Below are 23,882 nucleotides of genomic sequence, written 5' to 3'. Positions count from 1 at the left end.
AGTAAGCATCCCTGGGGATTCCCCACACAGAGGCTGCCTAGGACATGTACTGAATTTAAACATTTTACAGTGCTCTATCTATTTTTATTTGATGGTTATTGCTGAGCCATTTGCTAGCTAGCACTCTGGTGAAAAGAAAAATTGTGGGCTTCTTATGCCATTCTGTTCTTTTTACAGTGTCTATGTGTGAATTTAGTTGTGGTTCAAACACTGCAAGTACTATAGGGGAAAAGGTTGGGAAAAGAGCAGATGAGAGTAAATACTGTGATTTTAATAGAATTTCTTCACAAATCTCTTTAACCTATCTAGACACCTGAACCAAGAAGAAACATTGTTAAAATGATCTGTGCTCATTACAATTTTTAAAACGCTAGAAAGAAATTTAAATATCTAAGTCTAAAAATGGAGTTTGCTTTCTTATTCTGAGTAAATCTGGTTAGCTTATTTTAGCTTTCTTCCCCACCTCCAAGTCACATTTTAATGAATCATCAGGATAGGCAAATTGAGCCTAATCTATGTGAAAAAGTTGCACTGTGTTTAGCTGAAAGTACAAGATTAAATCAATGCAGACCTTGTGTATGTACAGGAATTTTGTTTTGGTTTAACATAAACCAATTCCTGGTCAAATGTCACAGAACTGTCTTGATTTTGGAAATCTTAATAATAGAGATTCTCTATTGCAGATCTTCTTGGCTTCAAGGAAGAAGCCTATTATTTCATATGGCTGTACAAATATCTCCTAAGGAAACATCGAGTAGAAGAAAGGGTTCATAGTTTGTTAAATTAAGTGGAATTCAGGAGTTCTAAGTTTTGTTACTGGCTCTTCCATAAACTTTATTTTATGACTTTATTGGAGTTGGACATTCTCACTGCGCCTTTGTTTTCCTTCTGCATAATGGGGATAACTCATGTCTGTTGTCTCTATTAAAATCAAAAGATCCTCGGGACAAAGATGAGCAGAAATGTTTGTATTTTGTTTAACACAAGTGGGCCCCAATCTCAGTCAGGGCAACTATGTGCTACTGTAATTAGAAACATTTTTTATTGTATAGATATAAATTTGAAACACAGATATCACAAATTAGAACAGTTGTTTTTTTTAAATATAAAAACTATTTCACATGGATCTCTTCTATTATAGAACAAAAAGTGGTAAGGTTCCTAAGCTATTGTATTTTCAATGTTAGATCCCCAAAATCATTATTTAATAACTACCTTTAAAGCTGTCTTTTAAATAATAGTGTCCTAAAGGCACAAAACTTCAAAAGGAAACCTCAACTTAGAAGGGCAAGGAAACAGTACAGGCCGGGCCAACTTAATTTGACTTGCAAGTATACATGGAAATGTTGATTATATCGGTTCCAAAGGTCATAAAATGGAGTTCTCAGGGAAAAAAGATTGTTGTTGTTAGCTTGTCAAGTCTTGCAGCATTCTATATTTTGTCTCATGAAGCTCACTTTTTTAATGTGGAAAACTAGTTCCATTGAAAATGTATATTTGCATAATTTGCATAGAGCTGCCCTAACACATACACACAATTTTTTCCAACTTTAAACAAAGCTGATTTGCATTGTGTGTGTGTTTTATCTCTACAAAAACTAAATGACTTTTAAAATAAATTTTAACTTTACTCAACACAGGGGTCATAGTAAACTGTCTTTGATAAAGCTGTGGTTTTTGCATGAAGCAAGCTTAGTCTGTTGTGAAAATTAAGTACATTGATGGTTGACTATCTTAGCCAACCTTACTTGTTGTTGTAAAGCTATTTAGCAATCCCTTCCCACAGCACGTATTTCATAAATAGCGATTGCTTCACTCTATTAGTTCTGTAGATATTATTACACGTCTGTCTATTGAAAAAAAATAGAGAAAATACAAATATTAATAGGTGTTAATATCTTTTCATAGGGCAGGTAGACTTCAAATTTCAAACAGCTCTGTTAACTCATTATCCTGTATATAAGTGTAATTTCTCTAGCCCTTTGTAATGCTTTCCTTTATTCTTTAAACCTTAAAATAGGGTTTTAAATAATATCAGAAACCTAAAAGCCTGAAAGAACATAATGTTTTGATTCCCTATGGTGTGGCTCCTTGTGCATGCGGTGAGCTTAACTGATTTCAAAGGGATGTGTGCAGAGACTGCTCACATGGTGTCAGCTGTAGGATCAGAATGATTACTGTAAGTTATATTTTGAAATGAAAGCTTTAAATAATACATTTTTATAGAAGCTAAGTGCTTTGCTGTAAGATTTTTGGAGGAAAGATTATGGGTAGGATATATTTTATATTTGAAACAAGGAGCACTTTCCAAAGAGAAGAATCTAAATGAAAAAAACTTATTTAACTTTCTAATGTTAGACTTGACTTCCAACCATCTGGTCTGGGATGTATGACCTAAATTCTTCCACAGGGGACTTGTTTGGCAGTCAGGAAGCTTCCTGACCTACACAGTGGTCAACTAATATTGCAAATCCTGTGGCCCAGTGCTCTTCTTTTTCCCAGGTGTCTGCCCTGGTAGCCGTTGCACAAATGCAGACTCTGGCTGCAAATAGGTATTCATATCTACTGGTGGAAATTTCTTTCTGAAAGAAAGGCATTCAGCCTACAGCCTCTTCTCATCTTTCTGCACCTTCACCAGACTGGGCAGTCCCTAGTCTGGGGAAGGCTTGAAGATCAGTCACTGCTCCACTCCTTCCCATCCCCAGGGGTGGTAGAGCAGAGGGCAGAAACTCCCTGTGCCTTCCCTAGACTAGGGAGGAGCCTCCTCTGCTCCACTCCCAGTCTCCAGGAATAGAGCGGAGGAAGCAATGTGGCAAAACCCCCTGCCCATTCCTTAGATCTGATCTGGAGAGTGGGTAGAGGGCTTTGCTCCACTGCTCTAGTTATCACTGGGAAATTTTTAGACCAGACCACTCCAGCAATGGACTGGAGCAGTGGGCAATGCCCCTTCCTTGCCCCTTATTCCCCCAAGAAGGCAGTTCCCAGTTTGGGGAAGAGATGGGGAGCATTGCCTTGCTGCTTCATTCCCCTCCCAGACCAGGAGGAAGGAGTACAAGGGTTCATTCTTGAGAGAGTTTCTCTTACTAGGGAGATCTTCCAGGTTGATACCTGAAAGACCTTTCTCTTGGGAGGTGGGGCATGTTTCTCCCAGGAGAAATTGAATGGATGTTTGTACATTCAGAGTTTCTACTAGGGAAGCAGCAATTCTCCCAATAAAAACATAACACCACTACATGGCCTCTGCTGCACTGCAGACAAGGGGATTAGTTGCTTGTTTGCTTGACTGTTTGCCTGTGCTTTGGCTAACATAGTTGTGAGCCAATAGTGAGGTCAAAATATGTACGTATCTACTGAGCACACCTCACAAAGAAGCAAGGTAACAAACAACAGAGCCATTTTTTTTAATAGTTTAATCTGTTGTTTTATTTAGCGCCCATATCATATACCACTTTCTAATGCAAGGTTCATAACTGTAGGCCATATTAAAGGAGAAAGTGTACATGTTGGACAAGTGGCAAATTGATCTTTTTATTGGGAAGGAGACCTTTTCTTTACTTTGCTTAATTTTTAAGCCTATTACTATTTACATATCATTGAATTCTCATTCTGTTATAAGCTTCAGTTTGTTTAGGGGTCCAAATAAACTCAGTCATGTTCATTGGTCTGATTTTATTCATTGGTGTATCTGTGCGTTACACCTAATCCGAAATTGAGCAAAGTAGCCTGTTTTGGGAAATGTTTATTCTTAATTTAGCATGTACTTATTTAGTTAGGGCCCTATTGTCCTAGGCATTTTACAGACATACAGTAAAAGACGGTTCCTGTCCCAAAGAGCTTACAATAAAATTAAATCCATATTGCAGCTATCTTGCTGAAATGTGAAAACCACATAATACGATTTAGTATTATAATCGTAATGTAACATCTTGTATAATTGATTTGTGGATAATAAAAATGTGCACTGAATAACTCTGCTACATGCAACTGCAACCTTTCAGTTGTCTAAAAGTAAACATAAAAGACTGAGTTCAACAAAGCACATGCTTATAGCCCATTAACTTCAATGAGACCACATATGCTATAGGTTAAACCATGGGTGTATATATTTGCAGGAGTGAAGCCTAATGAATTTTTTAATATATGTTGTAATTTATATAATCATTACTTCTGTTGTTGTATCATTTCTGAAATCAAGCAACAGCTTGACCTATTTTAAAAAAATGGCTCCACTTCTTTAAATAGATTTTAGAGACTAATAAAAATAGGCTAAATAATTATTCTTTGGTGCACTATTCTTTGATCAGACCCCTAAATCCCCAAAGCTTAGGAGTCTGACCTGGAGACTGCTGAAGTTAATAGGAAGATCTCCACTGAACTGTGTGGGCTTTGAATCTGCTTTGTTGATTGCACAGAATTATTCCAGGCTTTAGAATATACTTGATAAAATAATTCTTGACTTTTTTTTTCTTCTATACATATTAATTTAAATTAACATTTTCAGCATCTTAAAACATTTCATTTAAAGAAAACTAGTGGCACATCAGGGAAATAATCATGGAATATACTACTTAAATCAATATGATCAAAGGCAGCCAGTGACAATAGGTATTACACATAGTTAAATGTTTTATTTAATCAAGTAAATGACCCAGATTGTCTTAATATGCTATCTCTAATATTACATTTGGGATAAAGTTTGAGTGGGAGGGGTTGTATTTCATGGTAGCTACTTATATGCAAAAGCTTATAATAAGTCAGATTGCAACTATGTTATCTGTGTCATTATGGAAATAAGCACATGTGCTACAGGTGTCTTTTGTGTAGTCTCTATAAAGGAAGTACCTGGTCTAAATTGGTCTAAATACGTCCCACAATCCACAAAGAATTATTTTCTTGTATGACTATTTTAATCTTTTACTGTATTCACTTGAATATAAGATATGGCTTTTTCCCCCAGTCAACATGGGGAAAAAGCCCCTTGTCTTACATTCATATACAGGGAAACTGCATTAAATATGTTGCCTATATTCATACTGCTACTAAAAGCAGCATGTGCTCAGTAGTGGAAACCAACTATGAAGTTGATTGCACCCCACACTGAGCATGACTATAAAATACATAGCTCATATGGGATAAACATACTGACGGGAACCTTTTGTGTGTGTGTGTGTGTGTGTGTGTGTGTGTGTGTGTGTGTGTGTGTGTATGTCTGTGCACGTGCGTGCATGCCCTTTAAAAAAAAATGTGTAGTTGCTCCCCCATGAGGGAATGAGCACTAGACCTGGAAATACTGCAGTTCTATGCCAGAACTTGGAGACCCTGGAGCAAGCTCCAGCACCTTCCCCTGGTGCCAAAAATGCTCATGGGAACCTTTTTTTTGTCCTTTAAAAAATGGGCAGTTGTTCCCTCCACAGGGAACCATGCCTGGAGATATTGCAATACCAGGCTACCACTGGGAGGGCCAGAGCCAGACCTGACACCCTCCCCTTGGTGCCAAAAATACTTGATCTTGGCCAAAAGCCCAAGAACAGGTTAGTGTAGCCCACGTAAATAAGACATATGGTAGCGCCTATTGAGCTCAGTCTACAACTGCATACGTTTTTACTTCCTTTTCAGTTCTACAGCTGAGTTACATCTTTCCCGTTTCCAATGATTCCTGTTTTTTCACCAGCCTTAAATATCTGGGTGACATCACCAAACAGGACTCCAAATAGTACCCAGAGTCCTTCTGTCAGCCCCTCTCTTTCAGCCTAACATATGTGATTAGTGTGGCTCTGCACTCCACGAGGTGAAGCCAGACCACATTGCCCTTTGCCTCATCTGCATATAAATTTTTGGAGGATCCTAGGACTCATGACAAGAACACCTGGTTCTGGTTATGAGTGAGGGGTTAATTATCACACCTATCCTTTGTGGGGGTGTCTAGAGTACATACGCATACTGAGCAGGGTTCACTATGGCTTGAAATGCTGTTGACTCTGCTGGGGCCCAGCCAAATGAAGTATATGGTGAATAATGAGCCTTTTTGCTTTAGGCTAATATTATGCATAGTTGTAGTCTCTCTAAGTAGGTGCTAAAGTGCTACTTAAAAGTGTATTTATGGAGTACCTGTGTTAAAACTTGCAGCAGTTTTACAAAAGGTAAAATGAATCATTTCTAGGTGAACCAAGTCTATTGGTTCTATATGCAAATTGCTACAGCTGTGTTTATTTCAAGAGCAATTTTTTTCAGATTTGCTTCTCATTTCCCTGTGCTCAGGGAGAGCAGGGTCTGACAGGGGCTAGGGGGAAAGGGCTGCAAGGGAAAGAAGTTAGGAGGGGGGGGTGGACTAGATCCCCCCCCAGATTTATTTTCCCTGCTGTAACAATGGGAAGGGGACAAATTCAAGACATCTCCAATAATTAGATTCTATACCTGGAAAATTATATCGAAAGTATACGTTTTCCACATATACAATCTAATTATTGGGGGGTTGTCTTATTATCAAGCTTGTCTTATATTTGAGTAAATATGGTTAATACTCGGGTTAATCCTGAGCATTCATTTTACACAATAGAATAATGAAATGCTTTACTTCAGAATAATAAAATGAAATGTTGGTCTTTGTTTCCCAATTTACCTGTTTAAACAATTTAATAATTTTCACTATTCAGTACCTTAATAGGAAGTAGACATGTTAACATACCATTATATTTTAAACCACCAATAAGTTTTCAACTTTGTGTTCCCAGATATCCTTCCAAAAAAGTAAACCATTTAAATTGCTATTCTGCATATAATGTGGTTTTCATTCTGTCTAGAATTTAATAATTATTTACAGTGAGCAGATATTTCTCATTTAGTTCTTGCATCATAAGTAACCCAGGAAATTACATTTTCGTTTCTGATTTGCCTTTCCTATTACAGGCCAGCTCAAATCTTTTGCTTCCTGCTCCATCATTGCTGTCACCACGCTCCAAGTTAAGGCTGCCAAGTACTCTGGGCACTTCGTTGATTCCTCAGCATCCTTTTACTACTCACAGTGGTGAGCCTCTTTTTTAATTTGTTTGCTGTTTCTAATATACAGTCTTTATTTCATGAGCATTTTACCCTTCATTATACTAATCAAGTTTATTGTGCAGCACTTTATGGCAACTTGACATTTAAATACAGTGTAGTTCCTTATACAGTGTAATTAGGGCCAGAGAAATATTAATTTTTTTACCTCAAACTATTTTCCTTAAAGCTTTGCATTTAGTTATTACTACTTAAAATTATTAGTACAGAGTTTTAGTTCCAGATTTTCTGCATTTATCATGCCTGTGTCAAAATATTTAAACACAATAAACACAGTTAAAATGAGCAATCTCATTTGAAAATATATCTGTTGAAAAAGAAAAAGGGGAAAAAAGTTTGTCTGTGGATTGGACATAGTCTGTTTACTGGTCTGTTAAAATACAAACATGCCCTTAGATTTAAACAAACAGTTTTATAATGTTAGTGAAAATTGTTCAAAAACTTCAAGGGAAAAAATAATTCTAAAAGCAACAGAATTGTATTTTTTGAGAATTTCTTTTGTATCAGTTTCAAATTAGAATTATGATCAAAACAGTAAATTGGCTTTCTGTTTTATTCATTATTTGAAATTATTAAATTAATTTACTGGGTTTTTATTTTATTCCACTGAAAGACTAAGGGGAAGAACTTGGGGGGCAGGGGTGGAAGGTGGAGAAAGAGTGCCATATAATAAAATAGAAACAGCACATTATTAATTTTTAAAATTCTTAATGTTGCCTGTTACTGAGAGATGGCTTCTATTTTAGGCAATTCTATATAATCAAGAAGCCACATCTGTTAATTTTGGCCTGAATCAGAACCATTTTTCTGTCAGAATATTGTCATGCTTGTTCTTAATAGGGTAAAAGCTTTACCAGAGAAGCTTTAGAATCAGGAGATTGAACTCCAAGTTGTCTCAGGTGCTGATTCACTGGGAGATTTTGGGCATATTTAATTTTTCTGTCCCCAGTTTGCCTGCAATCAGGAGATAATAGTACTATAATATCCACCTCTCTTATAGAGTCTGGTGGGACCTATTTGGTATTTTCTAGTGGCTTGTAAATATGGAAATTTAAAGAAGTTATATGTATGTGTTGATATTCGCTTTCCTATGGTGTGAACATTTAAAGAGAATGAGAAAAAGATACAAAATAAATGTATTGGTGGTGATACCACCATGAGTGAGTGCTATAACTGAGTACAAGTTTGCAATACCATTGTTTTGGCCAAAACTGGCTATTATTTCACTGCCTCTGCTAAGTACAAGGCCTTCTTTGTGAGGGAAGTAAAGTAAAAAATAAAATGAACAGTACTCCCCAACATACACTTTTAAGGGATGTTTCAAAAAGACAGTTGAAATAACCAGAAAATCAAGATTTCTGGAAAAAGCACCATAGAACATTAGTGAATATGTAGTCAAAATAGACTTTCCCATGAGAAAGTTTTTAAGAATCCTAGGCGTCGCTTGTCATGCTTTAATTTTCTAAATTATGTTCCTATAATTGTAATAGTATGCAAAAATTGTTTTCATAAAAATATGGGAAGAAAAAATTCACTTTTTTAACTTATCTTTTACCATCAGCTCCCAAGCGTGAAGAAAGATGCTGCTATCTAATTCTGTTGTTTTAGTTTTGAATAGTATGGAACTTGTAGTGACCAGACAGAACCTATTTTTCCTTATTATTTTTGTATACTGTATTATTTACTTTTTTTAAACTTAGGACTTGCTGTGGCTACAATAATTCATCTGGCATCTGTAACATGTAATCTTTATATAGGAATACTTAATTTTTTTGTTCATCAACTAAAAAGGGCCATGTTTTTGCCCCAGTTTTCCTGTCTTGCCCCAACTCACAGACCTTCATGTAATTCCCTTCTGAGCCAGTGAAGAAATATTCCTCAAAATAGAATTCCCAATCACCACTCTGGCTTGATGCATGAAAGCACTTAAGCTTGTGCATAGTCCCATTGACATTAATATGGCTGATGTTAGTTGCATGTTCCACTGCCTTCCTGTTAGGTCTTAGGTTTTCCGACAAAGACGGTTGTAGCAGTGTCACTGTGAAGGACCGGAGGATACTCACTTGGGGTGTCCCCTTAGCCACAGGCATAGGTCTGGCCAGAATAACACCTCCACACTACTGCAGGAGCTCCCGGTCCACCCCAGATTTGCTTTATCACCTCGTCAGGTGAGGCGGATTGGTGGGAATCAATATTGCCCCGCAGCCGGGGCAATATCCAGGACTGAGCACGGAACGTGGGGGGAACGGGGAGGTGAAGAAGGAAGATGGCGGGCAGGTAGGACGATTGGGATACCCAGGCTGAGATTGATGTCCTTGGGAGTGGGGTAAGAGAAAGATCCAGTCTTGGAGGCTCGGAGGAGCCCTCACTGAGGGAAAAAAAAAAAAAATGGAGAGGGAGAAGGAACAGACACTCCTTAGCAGCTTGCTCTGTCCTTCGTTGTACATGCTGATTAACCGCCGTGGGCCGCCAATTAAGTCGGGTGCAGCAGTGATCAGAGAAAAAAGTGGAAAAGGAAACCCCGTTTGCTGGTGTCATCGCAAGTCAAGCACCAGAGAGAAGGCAGTTAAAGCCCAGGGAAGAGAGCGAGAGGGAAGAAACCGATGCTCTCGCTCAGCTTACTTTCTATTTTTTGTATGCACTGATTAGCTGCCACAGGTAGCCAATTAAGCCAGGCACAGCAGCAATCAGCGAAGGAAAAAAACCCCTCCCTGTTTGCTGGTGGGCACGGGGAGTCAAATGCCTATGAGATGTGAGATGACAGGCAAAGCAAAGGGGTTGTCCAGGTCCCAGCTACCGGAGAGGGACTTCGACGTGCCCAATAAAAAAATCTTTTTTCTTTTTTAGTCCATCTGTTGTTCTCTCCATTTTTTGCCGACATGGAGCTCAGGGTGTGAGCCAGTGGTCAGTCGTGGTTGGGGCAGGGAAGTCACCACCCCTCCCTTTCGTTAACAACTTCAAAAAACATCAAAGTCGTGTTAGGCGGGAATAGAGAGAGAGAGAGAGAGAGCCCCATCCAGACTGACTAAGGGTCATGGCGCCCTGGAGAAGTCCGGTGAATGTCAGCCGGACGCAAGGGCACGTTCCCGGTGACTACCCGATAGTCACATGTGACATTCTTCTGTGAAGGAGTAGTAGTCATCTAGTTGCTTCATCCAACAGAGGTCACTAAATAAACTAGGTGTTGCACCTTGTGATCATTTGCAGATAATAACAAGGATCTTTTTTCAGTAAAGTTGTCTTAGCTCTGGCTTCCCTTGTAGTTGTGAATGCTTTTAGGTTGCTGTTCCTACAGATCCTTTTGCAAATATCCCACATAATGTTAATAGATGTGCTACAAAAGTTAGCAGATGTATTGTGTGTTTCAGTGGTTTGAAAATGTGGACATTTAAAGACGGTAATATACCGTATTGATAGTCTTTCTTTTTTTTTTTTTTGCCTACATACTTCACATGCATCAAGACTTTTTTGCAACAAACCAAATACCTGTGCATGAGGGACATCGGGTTTTGTAGTGTGTTATTGCTTTGGATTTTTTTTAAATATATACCATCCTGGAGCTGTTAATATTGTTATATTTATACTATGCTAAATAGGCTTGTTAGTTTCAAGAGCTGAGACAAGGGTAACGATCAGATACTTTTGGCAAGTAATGATCAGAATAAAGTACTTTTGCTACTTTCCCCACCCCTAAAAATAATTCTAATAGAAAATAATTCTAATAGAAAATAAATGTTACATTGTATCTTGTGTTATGGACATAATGACATAGGACATAGTTCAAGTTTTACCAATATTTTTAGGAGCTAATATAACTTTTTGTATTGTGCAAAAGCTAAACTAATCTGACCTGGAACTGACCACAGTAAATTATCTCCCCAAAAATGAGACACACGCAAGATACATATTTTTGATCTGAAGGCAAGCCTTTGTTCATAAGACATTGACACTGTTTAACATCGGAATATCCTTCTGAAAATATCCCTTCTCCTTCAGTAATGTTACTGCAGTGAAAACAAATGTGGATTAATAGAAATGTCACATAAGCTTATCATTGGCTTCAAGCTTTTCCAAACGTTTCGTAATTTAATAGCAAAGGTCCTTTCTTTTCTCTTTCATTTTTTCTCCATCACAGTCTTTCCCTTTTTCTCCCAGTTTTACATTGTTATGGGGATTTTTTTAAAGGCATTTGCTGGGAATTTGACATTAAATTCTTTTTTGGTTTGTATGAAATGACTCCACATTCCCTGGCAGAGCACATATTTAGCAGTTGATGTTTTAGAAATTTGACCAGTGGGGATAAAAGAGGTCTGTAGTTCAAAATTTCTTTTTTGTACTACAAATCTCTTTTACCCCTGTTGGTCAAATTTCTGAAACATCCACTGCTAAAGATGTGCTCTGCCAGGGAATGTGGAGTCGTTTCATACAAACTGAAAAATAATTTAATATCAGATTCCCAGCAAATGCCTTTTAAAAAAATTCTTAACAACAGTTAATCTTTATGTCCTTATAACCCCTTTAGAGAGTTTCTGGAATTGCCGTCTTTTGTCCCTAATGCTGTGTCATGATAGATATAGGGGAAGATGCCTCATTCAAAGCCAATTCATTCATTGGTTAACCAGCAGTTACTTTAGTTAAGACCCCTGAAACAAGCTAACTTAATGGCCTGATCAGCCCTGATCCCAAAATCACCTCCTGCCATGCCACACATATTAGCAGGATGCATGATTTTGGAATCAGGGATCAGATCCCAATTGCACCATTAATATTTGCCAGTACACGGGGAGCTAAGTATCATGATCCCTGGCTCTCCTCTGTATTGGCAAATATAAAAGCAAGGTGCCCAGTGAATCAGTGTAGTCCCAGGGCTAGGACCAACAACCAGCTGATTGCCAGTGCCTGCCTTGGGATGCTCTGGGTTTGGTCCCAGAGCTCCGCCATACAGGCAACAATGGCAGAGACCTTGCCACACTTCAATTTAAGGTGTGATGGAAGCTGGCCACAAAATTATTACACATGTTTTGTGAAATAATTTTTTGGCTTATTTCCTGTTTTACTGCACCATTGATTGCCTGAACGTGTGGCTGGGTTACTAATTAAGACACAATTACTGGTTAATCATAGCTTAAGTGTATGATCTGCCAGAGGCCTCAATCTTTCCCCTGTATTCTCATGTATAATATACTGGCTATGGCCGCTTCCACCATAACATGCATCAAATGGGCCTGACATCAAGTGCCACTTGTGAATGCAGTGCCCCCTCACAGACCGCCAACCACATAGTTACAGAATGCCCTATCTTCCATTGCCCTGGAAATCTCAGTGCCCTTGGCAACCCATCTCGATCCTGGCTTAGCTCTATCCAGTGTGAAATATTACTCTGGTGCACCTTTTTAGTCATGCAAATACACACACACACACACACACACACACACACACTTCACTCCTAAAAAAATTTCTGACAGAAGATTATTTTCCTGACTCCTAATTCTATGCTTGAGCTGTTCCTTTGCATAATTTGTGAGGTTTGTTTATTTTTTTAGATGCATCATGAGGGTCTTTTGCTTAGTATACTAGCTATTTCACAGGTAGTTTTTCCAGTGGCTTATGAATGTTACTTTTAAACACCTGCTTTCTCAGGGCTGCATCATATCCTCTGTGCCAAACCCAACTAACCTCAGCTAGAGATGATTTTGTACTTGATCATGAACTCCCTCACCTCAAATCCACACAGATACAAGTAGAATAAAGGTCTGAGATTACACTGGTTTTTGCTGTGCATAGAGATGTTTTTTACTTATTCTGGAGAGAGATTCTCTGATTTATACTAGATGTACATAAATCTTTTTTTTATCCCCATAAAAACCTTTTTTTGCCATCACGTTCGAATTTCTTACCTTTTCCACTCTTCTGCTTCTCCTCACATTTTAATACTTTCATGAACCTGTTTCTATCTTCTGGCTTTCACACAACCCAAACCTTTCTGTTAACTAATAGATAGTTTTGTTTTTGTCCTTTATTACATACTATACTTTTTGTGTCAGTCCTTTTTGAAAACTGGAGCTCATAAAGAAAACTTTAGTATCCCCCACCTTTCAGTATATACTCCCAGGGGTTGCTGACCTCTCTCCCTATCTCACCTTAGGTTGTAGATTTTTTGGACAAGAACTGTACCTTCCTACATTAGAACCCATGTATCTTATAGAGTTAAGTTAGTAATATCCATGCAAAGATGAGGGTTTGGAAAATATCCAGGGGCATACAAAGCCATAGCAAAGAGCTGCGTAAACCTCTGAGTTGCTGCACTGCTTACTTTAAAGGGCACCAGTTTTCTGATCAGCTGTGTGGCACAATGATTAGCTTCACCTGAGTGAAGAAATATCATCATTTGAAGAAAAAGCCACAGTTGACAGCTTAGCTCTTCATCCTTAATTCAAAAGCTGACTGTGAATTAAGTGGATTGTGAGCCACCCATATACAAATGATCTGAGTAGTACTGTGTACCTGTGTCAAGTATCTTGCACACCCCTGGCCCAATATTAAAAAATAAAATGAACTCAATCCTGAGGTCCTTTTCCAGGCATCAACCACTGGCTTCAGAGACAGTTTATTGAATGAAGACTAAGAATTGAGCCAACCATAAGTAGTAATGGGCTAGTAATTAATACTAGCATTGTGGGAGAATGATGCTTTACAGCAAACACAGCTAGACACACTAACGTTTTGACTTCACTAAAAAATGAATTAAACATACTCTTAAATATAAATTACATCTGTACGAGGAACATGATGCTTCTTGTATTAAAAGGAAAAAAAATACTACAGCAAAGTTGAGAACAATCAGAATGTTTCTTTCCACTAACACAGCTCCATTAACATGGTCAGAGGGGTTTTCCATCTAAAGAAAGTGAAAGCCACTTCAAAGGGCTCTGTTAATAACTTCAGAAAGAAAGAAAGAGTTACAATTAAACTCTCCAGTAATTTGATGGACTGCTTAAAAATACATTTTAATGTGGTCTAAAGCAACTGGTAAAATCAAAATCTTGCAGCTATAAAGTATACCAAAAATAATATTTTGACAGACAATTCTATATTGGTTTTAAAGTCCAATTTTCACTTTCTCCGTGGAAGAGGAAATGGAAAGGTAAAGTAGGTACATAATGTAATAAAATCACACACATTTGCATAAGAATTTAATAGAAAGTTAGTGACTTCATTAGAACCGTCAGTCATGTAGTGTAGTGTTTCCATTTCTTATGATTTTGTCACTTAGTGTTTTATCCTACTACCCATCACTGATTTATCTGAGTACCTTCCACATAAAAACAGTAGCAATAATAAAGTCACTTAGTCTCTGACTTATCTTTATTTTAAAGTTTAAAACTCCAGTGTTTAATTCTATTTATTGTTTGGCTATCTTTAGGTCATTTCAGGGTAGAAGGGAATATAATGATTTAGTCGCTAGTCTTGCCTTACTTGAAATTTCTTAACTACTCCTGAGTGTCAAGTGATTTTTTTAAAGAGGATTTTGCATTCACTTTTGTAACGAAAGCTAAATTTCTAATATTGATGGTGTGGAGAAGGCTTGAAAATAAAATGTAAAGGATAAAAAAATGCCACAGGCAAATACAGATAACTCAGTTTCTTAATTTTAAATTTTCATGATTTTTTGAAGGGGTCTTAATGCTTGATTTTTGGAAGGCCAGGTTTTAGCAATACTGTTGCAACATTGATTCATATAGCAAGTCAGTATAAAGAGAAAAGTCAAAGGTGAAATAAGTTTTTCATGTTGTGAATTAAAAATGTTATAAAAGTTGCATAAAAATTCCATATTCCTTAGAACAGTGAGGATTGCAGTTCACCTAATTTTGAAACTGGACAGTTTGTGCCTGTCTTTTAGCAGTTATTTGGCATATCACTAAAGGGAATGAAGGCAAAGATAATTTTGTACCTCTCCAGATTTGGGATTTGTTGATACATTTTCCGGGAGCCTAGGTCCATCTAGGCTGGCCAGAACCTTCATAGCTCATTGCAGGAGCTTAAGATAACTGGATCATAAATATTCTAACCATGTCTCTTTCTCCTAAACAGTTCTCACACTTCAGGGACTGAGAGGTATTGGAAAATAGACACTACACTGGTACTGTGTCACTTGGGGACTAGGGACTTACATTATACATACACTGATTTAAGTGATCAGAAATTGGTTTAAACCTTTAACAGAACAGACGTTCAGTGCAGATAAACCAGTTGAAAACGGCTAAAATCAGTTTGAGATAAACCTGGTTGAATGTAGTATTAGATTTAACTGATTTAGGTCAAACTGGTTTATGCAGTGTCTGTCCCAGACCCCTTCCTGGTTTAAGTTAAACTAGAGTCCCCCAGCATCCTAGATGCTATTCAGCACAGAGCAGGGCTCTCTGCTCCAGAGCAGGGCTAGCCCTTCCCCTCTTCTCCCTGGTTGGAGCAGAGACTTGCAGGCACAGCAGGGTCTGCTTGGCTTCCCCCTGCCGCCTCCCCCCCCCCCCCCCCCACTCGCTGCTCAAGCAGGGATCCCTCCCTCTTCTCTCCCACAGCATAGACTGTAGCCAGCACGTGGTTTGCTAGCTAATTCTGAGAGGTGTCTATGTAAGGCAGACAGGACAATGTTGACTTAGGGCTTTTTGGAGTGAATCAACAGGTAGCTGGTAATGTCCCACTATTCCTTCCTTGGAAAAAGTTGTTTAAGAACTTTTTTTAAGAACTGGCTAAGGCCACATGCTCCAGGACCATGGTTGTCATGGGTGACTTCAACTACCCAGACATCTCGTGGGAGGATCACTCAGCAAAATCCAAGCAGTCGCAAAGCTTCCTATCATACGTGGATAACCTCAACCTGACTTAAGAAGTCTACGGGCCAATGAGAGGTAAAGCGCTGCTCGACCTGGTACAAGCAACTGGGGATGACCTAATCAGCGACTTAGTGATAGATGGGTAGCTGGGTGACAGCAACACGAGCTTATCACCTTCACCATCTGCCATAAAGCTGGCAAGTCAGTCAGCAACACTGAAGTCCTTGACTTCAGGAAAGCTGACTTTGACAAGCTCAGGAGGCTTGTCAGTGAGGCCCTAAGGGACCACGTCCCCAGGGGGAGGGGAGTTCAGGAAGGGTGGTTGCTCCTCAAGGGAGTGATCCTTAATGCACAAGCTAATTCTATTCCATCTCGGAGGAAAGGCAGCAAGAAGGCACAGCAGCCCCCCACCCCCCGGCTCTCCATGGGATCTAGCAGACCTGAGGCTAAAAAGAAAAGCCTACAAAGGATGGAGGACAGGATTCACCTCTAAGGAGGAATATTCTGCACTGGTCCAGTCCTTCAGGGAGCAAACCAGGAAAGCCAAGGCTGCAACTGAACTCCAACTAGCTTTGAGTATCAAGGACAATAAAAAGTCCTTTTTCAGATATGTGGAGAGCCGGAGGAAAAGCAAGGGCAATGTTGGACCCCTGCTAAACCAGATGGGACAACTGACAACTGACGCCCAGGACAAAGCCAACCTATTAAATGGGTACTTTGCATTGGTCTTTCATTAGTCTCATGGGATGCGCACATCCACTATGGGACAGGGAGGTCCGAGTGAGGGAGATCCCCTGCCCTCCATCAATGCTGACCTTGTGAAGGAACACCTTGATAGGCTGCATACCTTCAAGTCAGCTGGCCCTGACAATCTACACCCCATGGTACTCAAAGAGCTGGTGAGCATCATAGCCCAGCCCCTGGCATGGATCTTCGAGAACTCCTGGCGCTCTGGTGAAGTGCCCAAAGACTGGAAGAAGGCCAGTGTGGTGCCTATCTTCAAGAAAGGGAGAAAAGTGGATTCGGCAAACTACAGGCCCATCAATCTGACCTCTATCCAAGGGACTGTCTTAGAAAAGTTTATTAAAGAGGCCATCCTTAATGGACTGGCCAATGCCAACATCCTGAGGGATAGGCAGCACAAGTTTGTTGCGGGTAGGTCTTGCTTGACCAATCTCACTTCCTTTTACGACTAGGTGACCTATCACCTGGACAAGGGAGAAGAGATTGATGTCATATATCTTGACTTCAAAAAAGCCTTCGATCTGGTATCCCATGATCACCTCTTGGCGAAACTGGCCAACTGTCGCCTTGGGTCCACCACAATCCTCTGGCTGGGAAATTGGCTCCATGGTTGGACCCAAAGGGTGGTAATTGACAGAAGTCAATCGTCATGGTGCCCTATGACCAGTGGGGTCCCCCAAGACTCTGTCCTTGGACCCATATTGTTCAACATCTTCACTGATGATGTGGACATTGGAGTCAGAAGCGGACTGGCCAAGTTCACCAATGACACCAAACTTTGGGGCAAAGTATCCACACCAGAAGACAGGAGGGCGATCCAGGCTGACCTGGGTGGACGAGAACGTGATGGTGTTTAACACTGAAAAATGCAAGGTTCTCCACCTTGGGAGGAAAAACCTGCAGCATCCTTATCGGCTCGGCAGTGCTACTCTGACTAGCACTACGGAAGAAAGAGACTTGGGGGTCATCATTGACCACAAGATGAACATGAGCCTTCAATGTGATGCTGCAGCTAGTAAAGCGAGCAAAACGTTGGCTTGAATCCATAGATGTTTCTCAAGCAAATCCCGGGACGTCATTCTCCCCTTGTACTCGGCCTTGGTGAGGCCGCACCTGGAGTACTGCGTACAGTTTTGGGCCCCACAATTCAAAAAGGATGTGGAGAAGCTTGACAGAGTCCAGAGCCACATGTATGATCAGAGGTCAGGAAAACAGACCTTACGATGACAGGCTGAGAGTCATGGGGCTCTTCAGCCTGGAAAAGCACAGGCTCAGGGGTGATCTGATGGCTACCTATAAGTTTATCAGGGGTGACCACCAGTGTGTGGGGGAATGTTTGTTCACCAGAGCACCCCAAGGGGTGACGAGGTCAAATGGTTATAAACTACTGCAAGACCATTTCAGGCTGGACATAAGGAAGAATTTCTTTACTGTCCGAACTCCCAAAGTCTGGAACAGCCTGCCACCGGAGGTGGTTCAAGCACCTACTTTGAACACCTTTAAGAGAAATTTGGATGCCTATCTTGCTGGGATCCTATGACCCCAGCTGACTTCCTGCCCCTCAAGCAGGGGGCTGGACTCGATCTTCCAAGGTCCCTTCCAGCCCTAATGTCTATGAAATCTATGAAGAAGAGTTTGAACTAATGAAAGAGGCTATTGTTTTGCTAATGCGCTGATAAATGCTGTGTAACTGTCTGCTATGTAAGTAAATGCTGTATAACTCCCTGCTGGCACAGAGCAGGGAGTGGGGGAGCTCCTCCCAAATCAGAGAGTCCTGCTGGGGCCTAGCCACACCCCCCCCCCCACCTCCCCCAGCTCAGCAGTATGGAAGGAAAGGAAGGGCTGCTCTAGCACCCCACTCTCCGGTTTCTAGCCTGAGCCACTGCAGACATGTGCCTGCATTTCCTCAGTCCAGAGGGGATGTCTGTGTGATTACAATCCAGTTCAGCCTAGCCAAGTTAGACTAACCTGCAGTGATTGAATCAATTCAGGCTCAGGCTTTTTGAATCTGTCCCTAGCCAGGAAATCCTCCTGTGTTGGAGGTAGCTGTGTGAAACAGGTTGAATCTGGCCATTTCCCTTTCATCTACTGTAGAGCAGATGAAAGAACTGTAGCAAGAACAAGGATAAGAATCCCATAATCTCACCCATAATCAGACCTGGCCTTAGGGAAAATAGAGCCCTGGGCAAACTTGTATTTTGGTGCCCCTGCCCTCGGGTGCTCTTCTCCCCTTCTCCCCCGCATCTCCCTCAAGTCAGCAGCATTGCTGCAGGCAGAGGCAGATGGGGAGGTAGAGCATGGGGGTGGCCCCATCCATGGCTCATCCCTGTCCTCAGCCACCCAGCAAATGTCAGCCCAGCCTGCCGCTGCCTGAGCACCCATGTGGAGCTGCCACTTGGTCCAGGAGTGATTGCGACACCCCAAGTACATTTGTGTTGTGAGCTCTGGCCATGTGGGAGTTGGCAGGGAAGGGGCAGGAAGAATTCGGCTTCCCGGGTAAAGTACTGTTCGGGGGGGGGGGGGGGGTACCCTCCTAACCATGGTGTCCTGCGTGGTCACTCATGTCACCTACTCCTAAGGCTGGCTCTGTCCACAATCTGCTCTTGAAAATGATACTGTGTAAAATCAAGATTTGAATTGGATCAGTTTTGTTGTATAGCAAAGAAAGCCATTCTTCATATTACAAAACAATAATGAAGGACTCTTCTGGAATTGAAAGGTTTGGATGTTCATGTGAATGATAGAAAATCTTGTTAGAGACATCAAAAAAGTGCAGTTTTCCCACACTGCGGTGTTCAAGTGCCATGCTCTTGCTACAGTGAGAACTGTTTTTATAGAGCGGCCCAGATGTTAGTGAGGGAAGAAGAGTATTCATTGTTAGGGTAGGAAGCCATCGTATTCAGAACTAAGTTTACAAAACCGAGTGAAATCATTATTTGCATGCTTCCAGTAGAGTAATATTTGGACACCTTTCAGAGGTCTTAAATGTGAATCTGATCTGTCATGCTTTCTTCTCAGCTTTTAGGAGAAATAGCCTGCTTCGGTCATAGTTGTTTTTTATGTGAGTTGGGTATGTTTTATGTAACAAAAATAAATAGATGTGTAGCCACCACCCCTGGGTTGTGAGGGGTTAAGTAGAGAGGGGTGGGGCACTCCAAGACCAGGAAAACCAGACCTGAGGGCTGGCTTGAATTATAGCCCCTAGACTGCTTGGAGGGCTAGCAGGAGGGGAAGTGGGAAAGATAGTCAAGGGGGGTACCATTTTGCCTGGAACTGTGTGGAAGGAGCAGGTGAGAGGCCTTGCTCCCTGATATGCACCATGTACCATTGCAAGAGTCCCCAGGGAGATTGTGGAGGAGCCTGGTCTGAGTGCAGCTGGGAGAAGGAACTACTTCCCAACTGAAGAGACCCAGAAGGGAGAGAAACTGACTACTGCTACAGAGTGGCCCTGTCTACATGAGATGCTGACTCGCAGTCATTACTGTGCAGTCATTTAGTACTTGTTCATATAAGTACTAAATAACTGCGCCATAACCAGAGTTACTGCACTGTAGCGTTGCTGAACAGCTTTTGATAACAGTCTTCAAATACCCAATAGGCAATTATAAAGAGGATAAAGACAGACTAGTCTGTGTGTTCATAGAGGATAAGACAAGGAGCAATCGCCTCAAACTGCAGCAGAGGAAATTTAGATTGGAGAATAGAAAGAGATTTTTCACCTGGGATGCTTTCATCAGGGCTTGATTACAGGACTAGATGGCTTTATGAAGTCCCTTCCACTTTACTTTCCTTTGATCCTGTCCCACACATTCCAAAAAAATAATCTTACATAATGCGATGTAGTCACATTTTTGAGCCATTGTCATCTTGGGGTGAAATCTTTAAAAAAATCTCCTCTGCCATTTAGGCACCTAAATAAATAGGCCAGATTCTGAAAAGTGCTCATCACCTAGGAGTTCATTCTTACAGGTGTTTCATCTTTTGTAAATTGGGCTATTTTGATTAAGTGCCCAGCAGGGAAATTTGGATGCCAAATACATTGTATAGCTGATCTTTAATTCTTTTCTTGTAAATATTTATCACTTGCAGACAGGAGACAAAAATGCAAATTTATCATTTAAGGTTATAGATAAGGTTACAGTTTTTAACCATGCATTTTAGAGCTTTTTTAACCACAGAGCCACATCTGTATAATTTAGCCACTTAAAAAAAGTTAGTTACAAGGAGAAATACTACAGCATATAAAGATACTAGTGCTATTGCATGTGTGGATGTATTATTTGGAAAACTGAGATGGAAATGGTGTGGTGCATCAATATTATTCAGTTTGAGATTGAAGAAAAACAAACAGGTTAGGAACTATTTAGAAAAGCTGGACATGTACAAGTCCATGAAGTAGGATGGGATGCACCCAAGGGTGCTGAGGGAGTTGGCTGATGTGATTGTAGAGCCACTGGCCATCATCTATGAAACCACATGGAGATCAGGAGAGGTCCCAGATGATTGGAAAAGGGCAAACATAGTGCCCGTATTTAAGAAAGGGAAAAAGGAGGATCCAAGGAACTACAGACCAGCCCCACTTCAGTCCCTGGAAAAATTATGGTGAAGATCCTCAAGGAATCCATTTCTAAGCACTTGGAAGAGAAAAGGGTGATTAGGAGCAGTCAGCGTGGATTCACCAGGGTCCAGTGATGCCTGACCAACCTGATCGCCTCCTATGATGAGTTGACTGGCTCTGTAGATGCGGGAAGACTGGTAGAGGTAGTGTACCTTGACTTTAGCAAGGCTTTTGATAATGGTCTCCCACAGTGTTCTCGCAGGCAAGCTAAGGAAGCATGGGCTAGATGAATGGACTGTGAGGTGGATAGAAAACTGGCTGGAGCATGGAACTCATAAAGTAGTAATCAATAGCTCTATGTCTAGTTGGCAGCTGGTACCAAGTGGAGTGCCCCAGGGCTCGATTCTGGGGCCGGTTTTGTTTAATGTCTTCATCAATGACCTGGAAAATGTCATAAAATGCACCCTTACCAAGTTTGCAGATGTCAGTAAGCTCCGGGGAGTAGTAGATACACTGGAGGATAGGGCTAGGATTCAAAGTGACCTAGACAAATTGGAGGACTGGGCCAAAAGGAATTTCATGAAGTTCAACAAGGACAAGCGCAAAGCCCTGCACTTACGACAGAAAAATCCTGTGCCACAATACAGGCTGTGGGCTGACCGGCTGAGCAGCAGCCCCGCAGAAAAGGACCTGGGGGTTACAGTGGACAATAAGCCAAATATGAGCCAGCAGTGTGCCCTTGTTGCCAAGAAGGCTAATGTCATACTGGGCTGCATTGGTAGGTGTGTTGCCAGTAGGTCAATGAAAGTGATTAAACACTGGAACAGGTTATCCAGACAGGTGGTGGAATTCCCATCCTTGGAGATTTTCAAGACCCAGCTAGACAAAGCTTTGTCTGGGATAATCTAGTTGGGGATGGTCCTGCTTTGAGCAGGGGTTGAACTAGATGACCTGAGGTCCCTTCCCACCCTAACTTTCTATGGTTTCTATGAAATATAACTTTAGTGAGCTGTACATTAATGTTATGTTAAATGTTAAGTAGGGCTGTCAAACAGTTAAACAATTTGATCATGATTAGTTGTACAGTTAAAAAAAATTAGCTGCAATTAATTGCAAGTTTAATTACACAGCTAAAAACTCAAAACTGCAGAAATACTCAAACTTATGCAAAATTATGCAATTACTTTGTATGGTTAGGGGGTGGATGTGGGGGGGCGGGATTGTGAAGGTGTGGGGGACTATGGGGGGGGGGCGTTGGAGCCCGGGGAGTAGGGTTCCTGCATACCCTGGCAGGATGTGGGGTACTGTAGGTCAAGAGTGAGAGAAACCAGCAGGACTGGCGGGGCTGTGGTTTGGGAGTGAAAGGCAGACAGACTGACACACACAAACAAACACACACACACACGCACATGCACACAGACCGCCCAGCTGGTAGGTGCATGGAGGGGAAGGGGCAGGGAAGGGGTGATGGTGGAAAATTGAGGCTGCCACAGTGAGGGAGGGAGTGGGGCAGGCGCTGGGGTGATTGGGGCAGGTTGTGGGACAGTCAGAGCTCTGGGCGGCTCATCCAGGGACATTGATGGGGGGACTCCCACTGCTATGCACACCCCAGGGGAGGTATGGGGGGCATATGCCCCCAGATTTGTGCATGAGGCAGAGACAGGCTGCTGCTGTGGGCTCAGGTTCTGCGGCCTCTTGCTGTTGCCCTGGGAGTTGCACAATGCTACGCTGTGCTTTCCATCGCTGGGTGGGCAGGGGACTCAGCGCAGCCAGTGCATGGCTCCCAGGGCAAAGGCAATGGGGCACAGAGCCCCAGCCGGCAGTGGCAGCCCACCTCTTCCCTGCACACAGATCTGAGAGGCATGTGCCAGATCTCACCCATGCCTCCCCCTGGGATTTACACAGCAGTGGGAGCCCCCCTGTGCCCCTGGATGAGCTGCCCATAGCTTTGACTGTCCCATAACCCACCCCAGGGCCCCATTCACCCCAGCCCCTGGCCCTGCCTCTGCCCCACTCCCTCCCTGACCAGAGGGGCCTTGATCTGCTCCCCCCAAGCCCCTTTCCTCCCCCATGGCCTTTCCCCTTCACAGACTTACTGGCTGGGCAGTGTTCTGCATGCCACTGGGCTGCATTCCTGCCTGCCTGCCTGCAGGCTGTGGCTGTGTGTCTGTTTCTGTGCACGCTCTTCCTGCCGTGCTGCAGCTTCCCAGAGCCTGTGGCCAAGCTGCCCTGTGGTCCTCTGCGCTGCCATTACTGCCCCGTGGTGCAGCCTGTAGGCGGTCATGACAGCAATGGAGTCGAGACCAGGCTCAGGCTCCAAAACCACATCCACAATTAACGCATTAAAAAAAGTAATGGGAAAACAATTAACATGTTAATCACACGCATTAACCACGATTAATTGATAGCCGTAATGTTAAGTCTAAAACTGTACATATACAGCTGGTCTATAAGGCGTGGGATTGCAACAAGCATGGTAGGAGCATAGTGAAGAAGACTGCAGAGACATGGTTCTGGGAAGCCTTAAAGCAGGGGTGGGCAATTATTTTGGTTGGTGAGCCACTTATTGAGTTTTGGTGAGCTGTCAAGGGCTGCATATAAAATTTTTCAGAAGATTTCATTTTAATAAATTGTAGGTAAAACCAAATCATATATTAAAATCAAACATCTACTATAACTTATTTCAACTTTAT

At 41.6% G+C, this 23,882-nt stretch overlaps 1 protein-coding gene across 6 annotated transcripts in view; it reads left to right on the top strand.

Annotated features, from left to right (window-relative positions):
- The window catches only part of AHI1 (Abelson helper integration site 1), a 221,902-nt gene that overhangs the window by 87,750 nt on the left and 110,270 nt on the right, over positions 1-23,882 (top strand). For 5 of the 6 annotated variants that reach the window (XM_019479611.2, XM_019479610.2, XM_019479609.2 and 2 more), the window contains exon 19: positions 6,907-7,024. In XM_019479611.2, coding sequence (XP_019335156.1) covers positions 6,907-7,024 — 118 coding nt within the window. Of the gene's footprint in view, positions 1-6,906; positions 7,025-23,882 lie in introns of those variants that run through there. The other variant, XM_059713342.1, reaches the window with a different exon arrangement.

Source organism: Alligator mississippiensis, chromosome 1 (assembly GCF_030867095.1).
Source record: "Alligator mississippiensis isolate rAllMis1 chromosome 1, rAllMis1, whole genome shotgun sequence".
NCBI classification, from domain to species: Eukaryota; Metazoa; Chordata; order Crocodylia; family Alligatoridae; genus Alligator; species Alligator mississippiensis.
The sequence above is the reverse complement of the archived record's forward strand: the minus strand, read 5'-3'. Positions and strand labels throughout refer to the sequence as shown.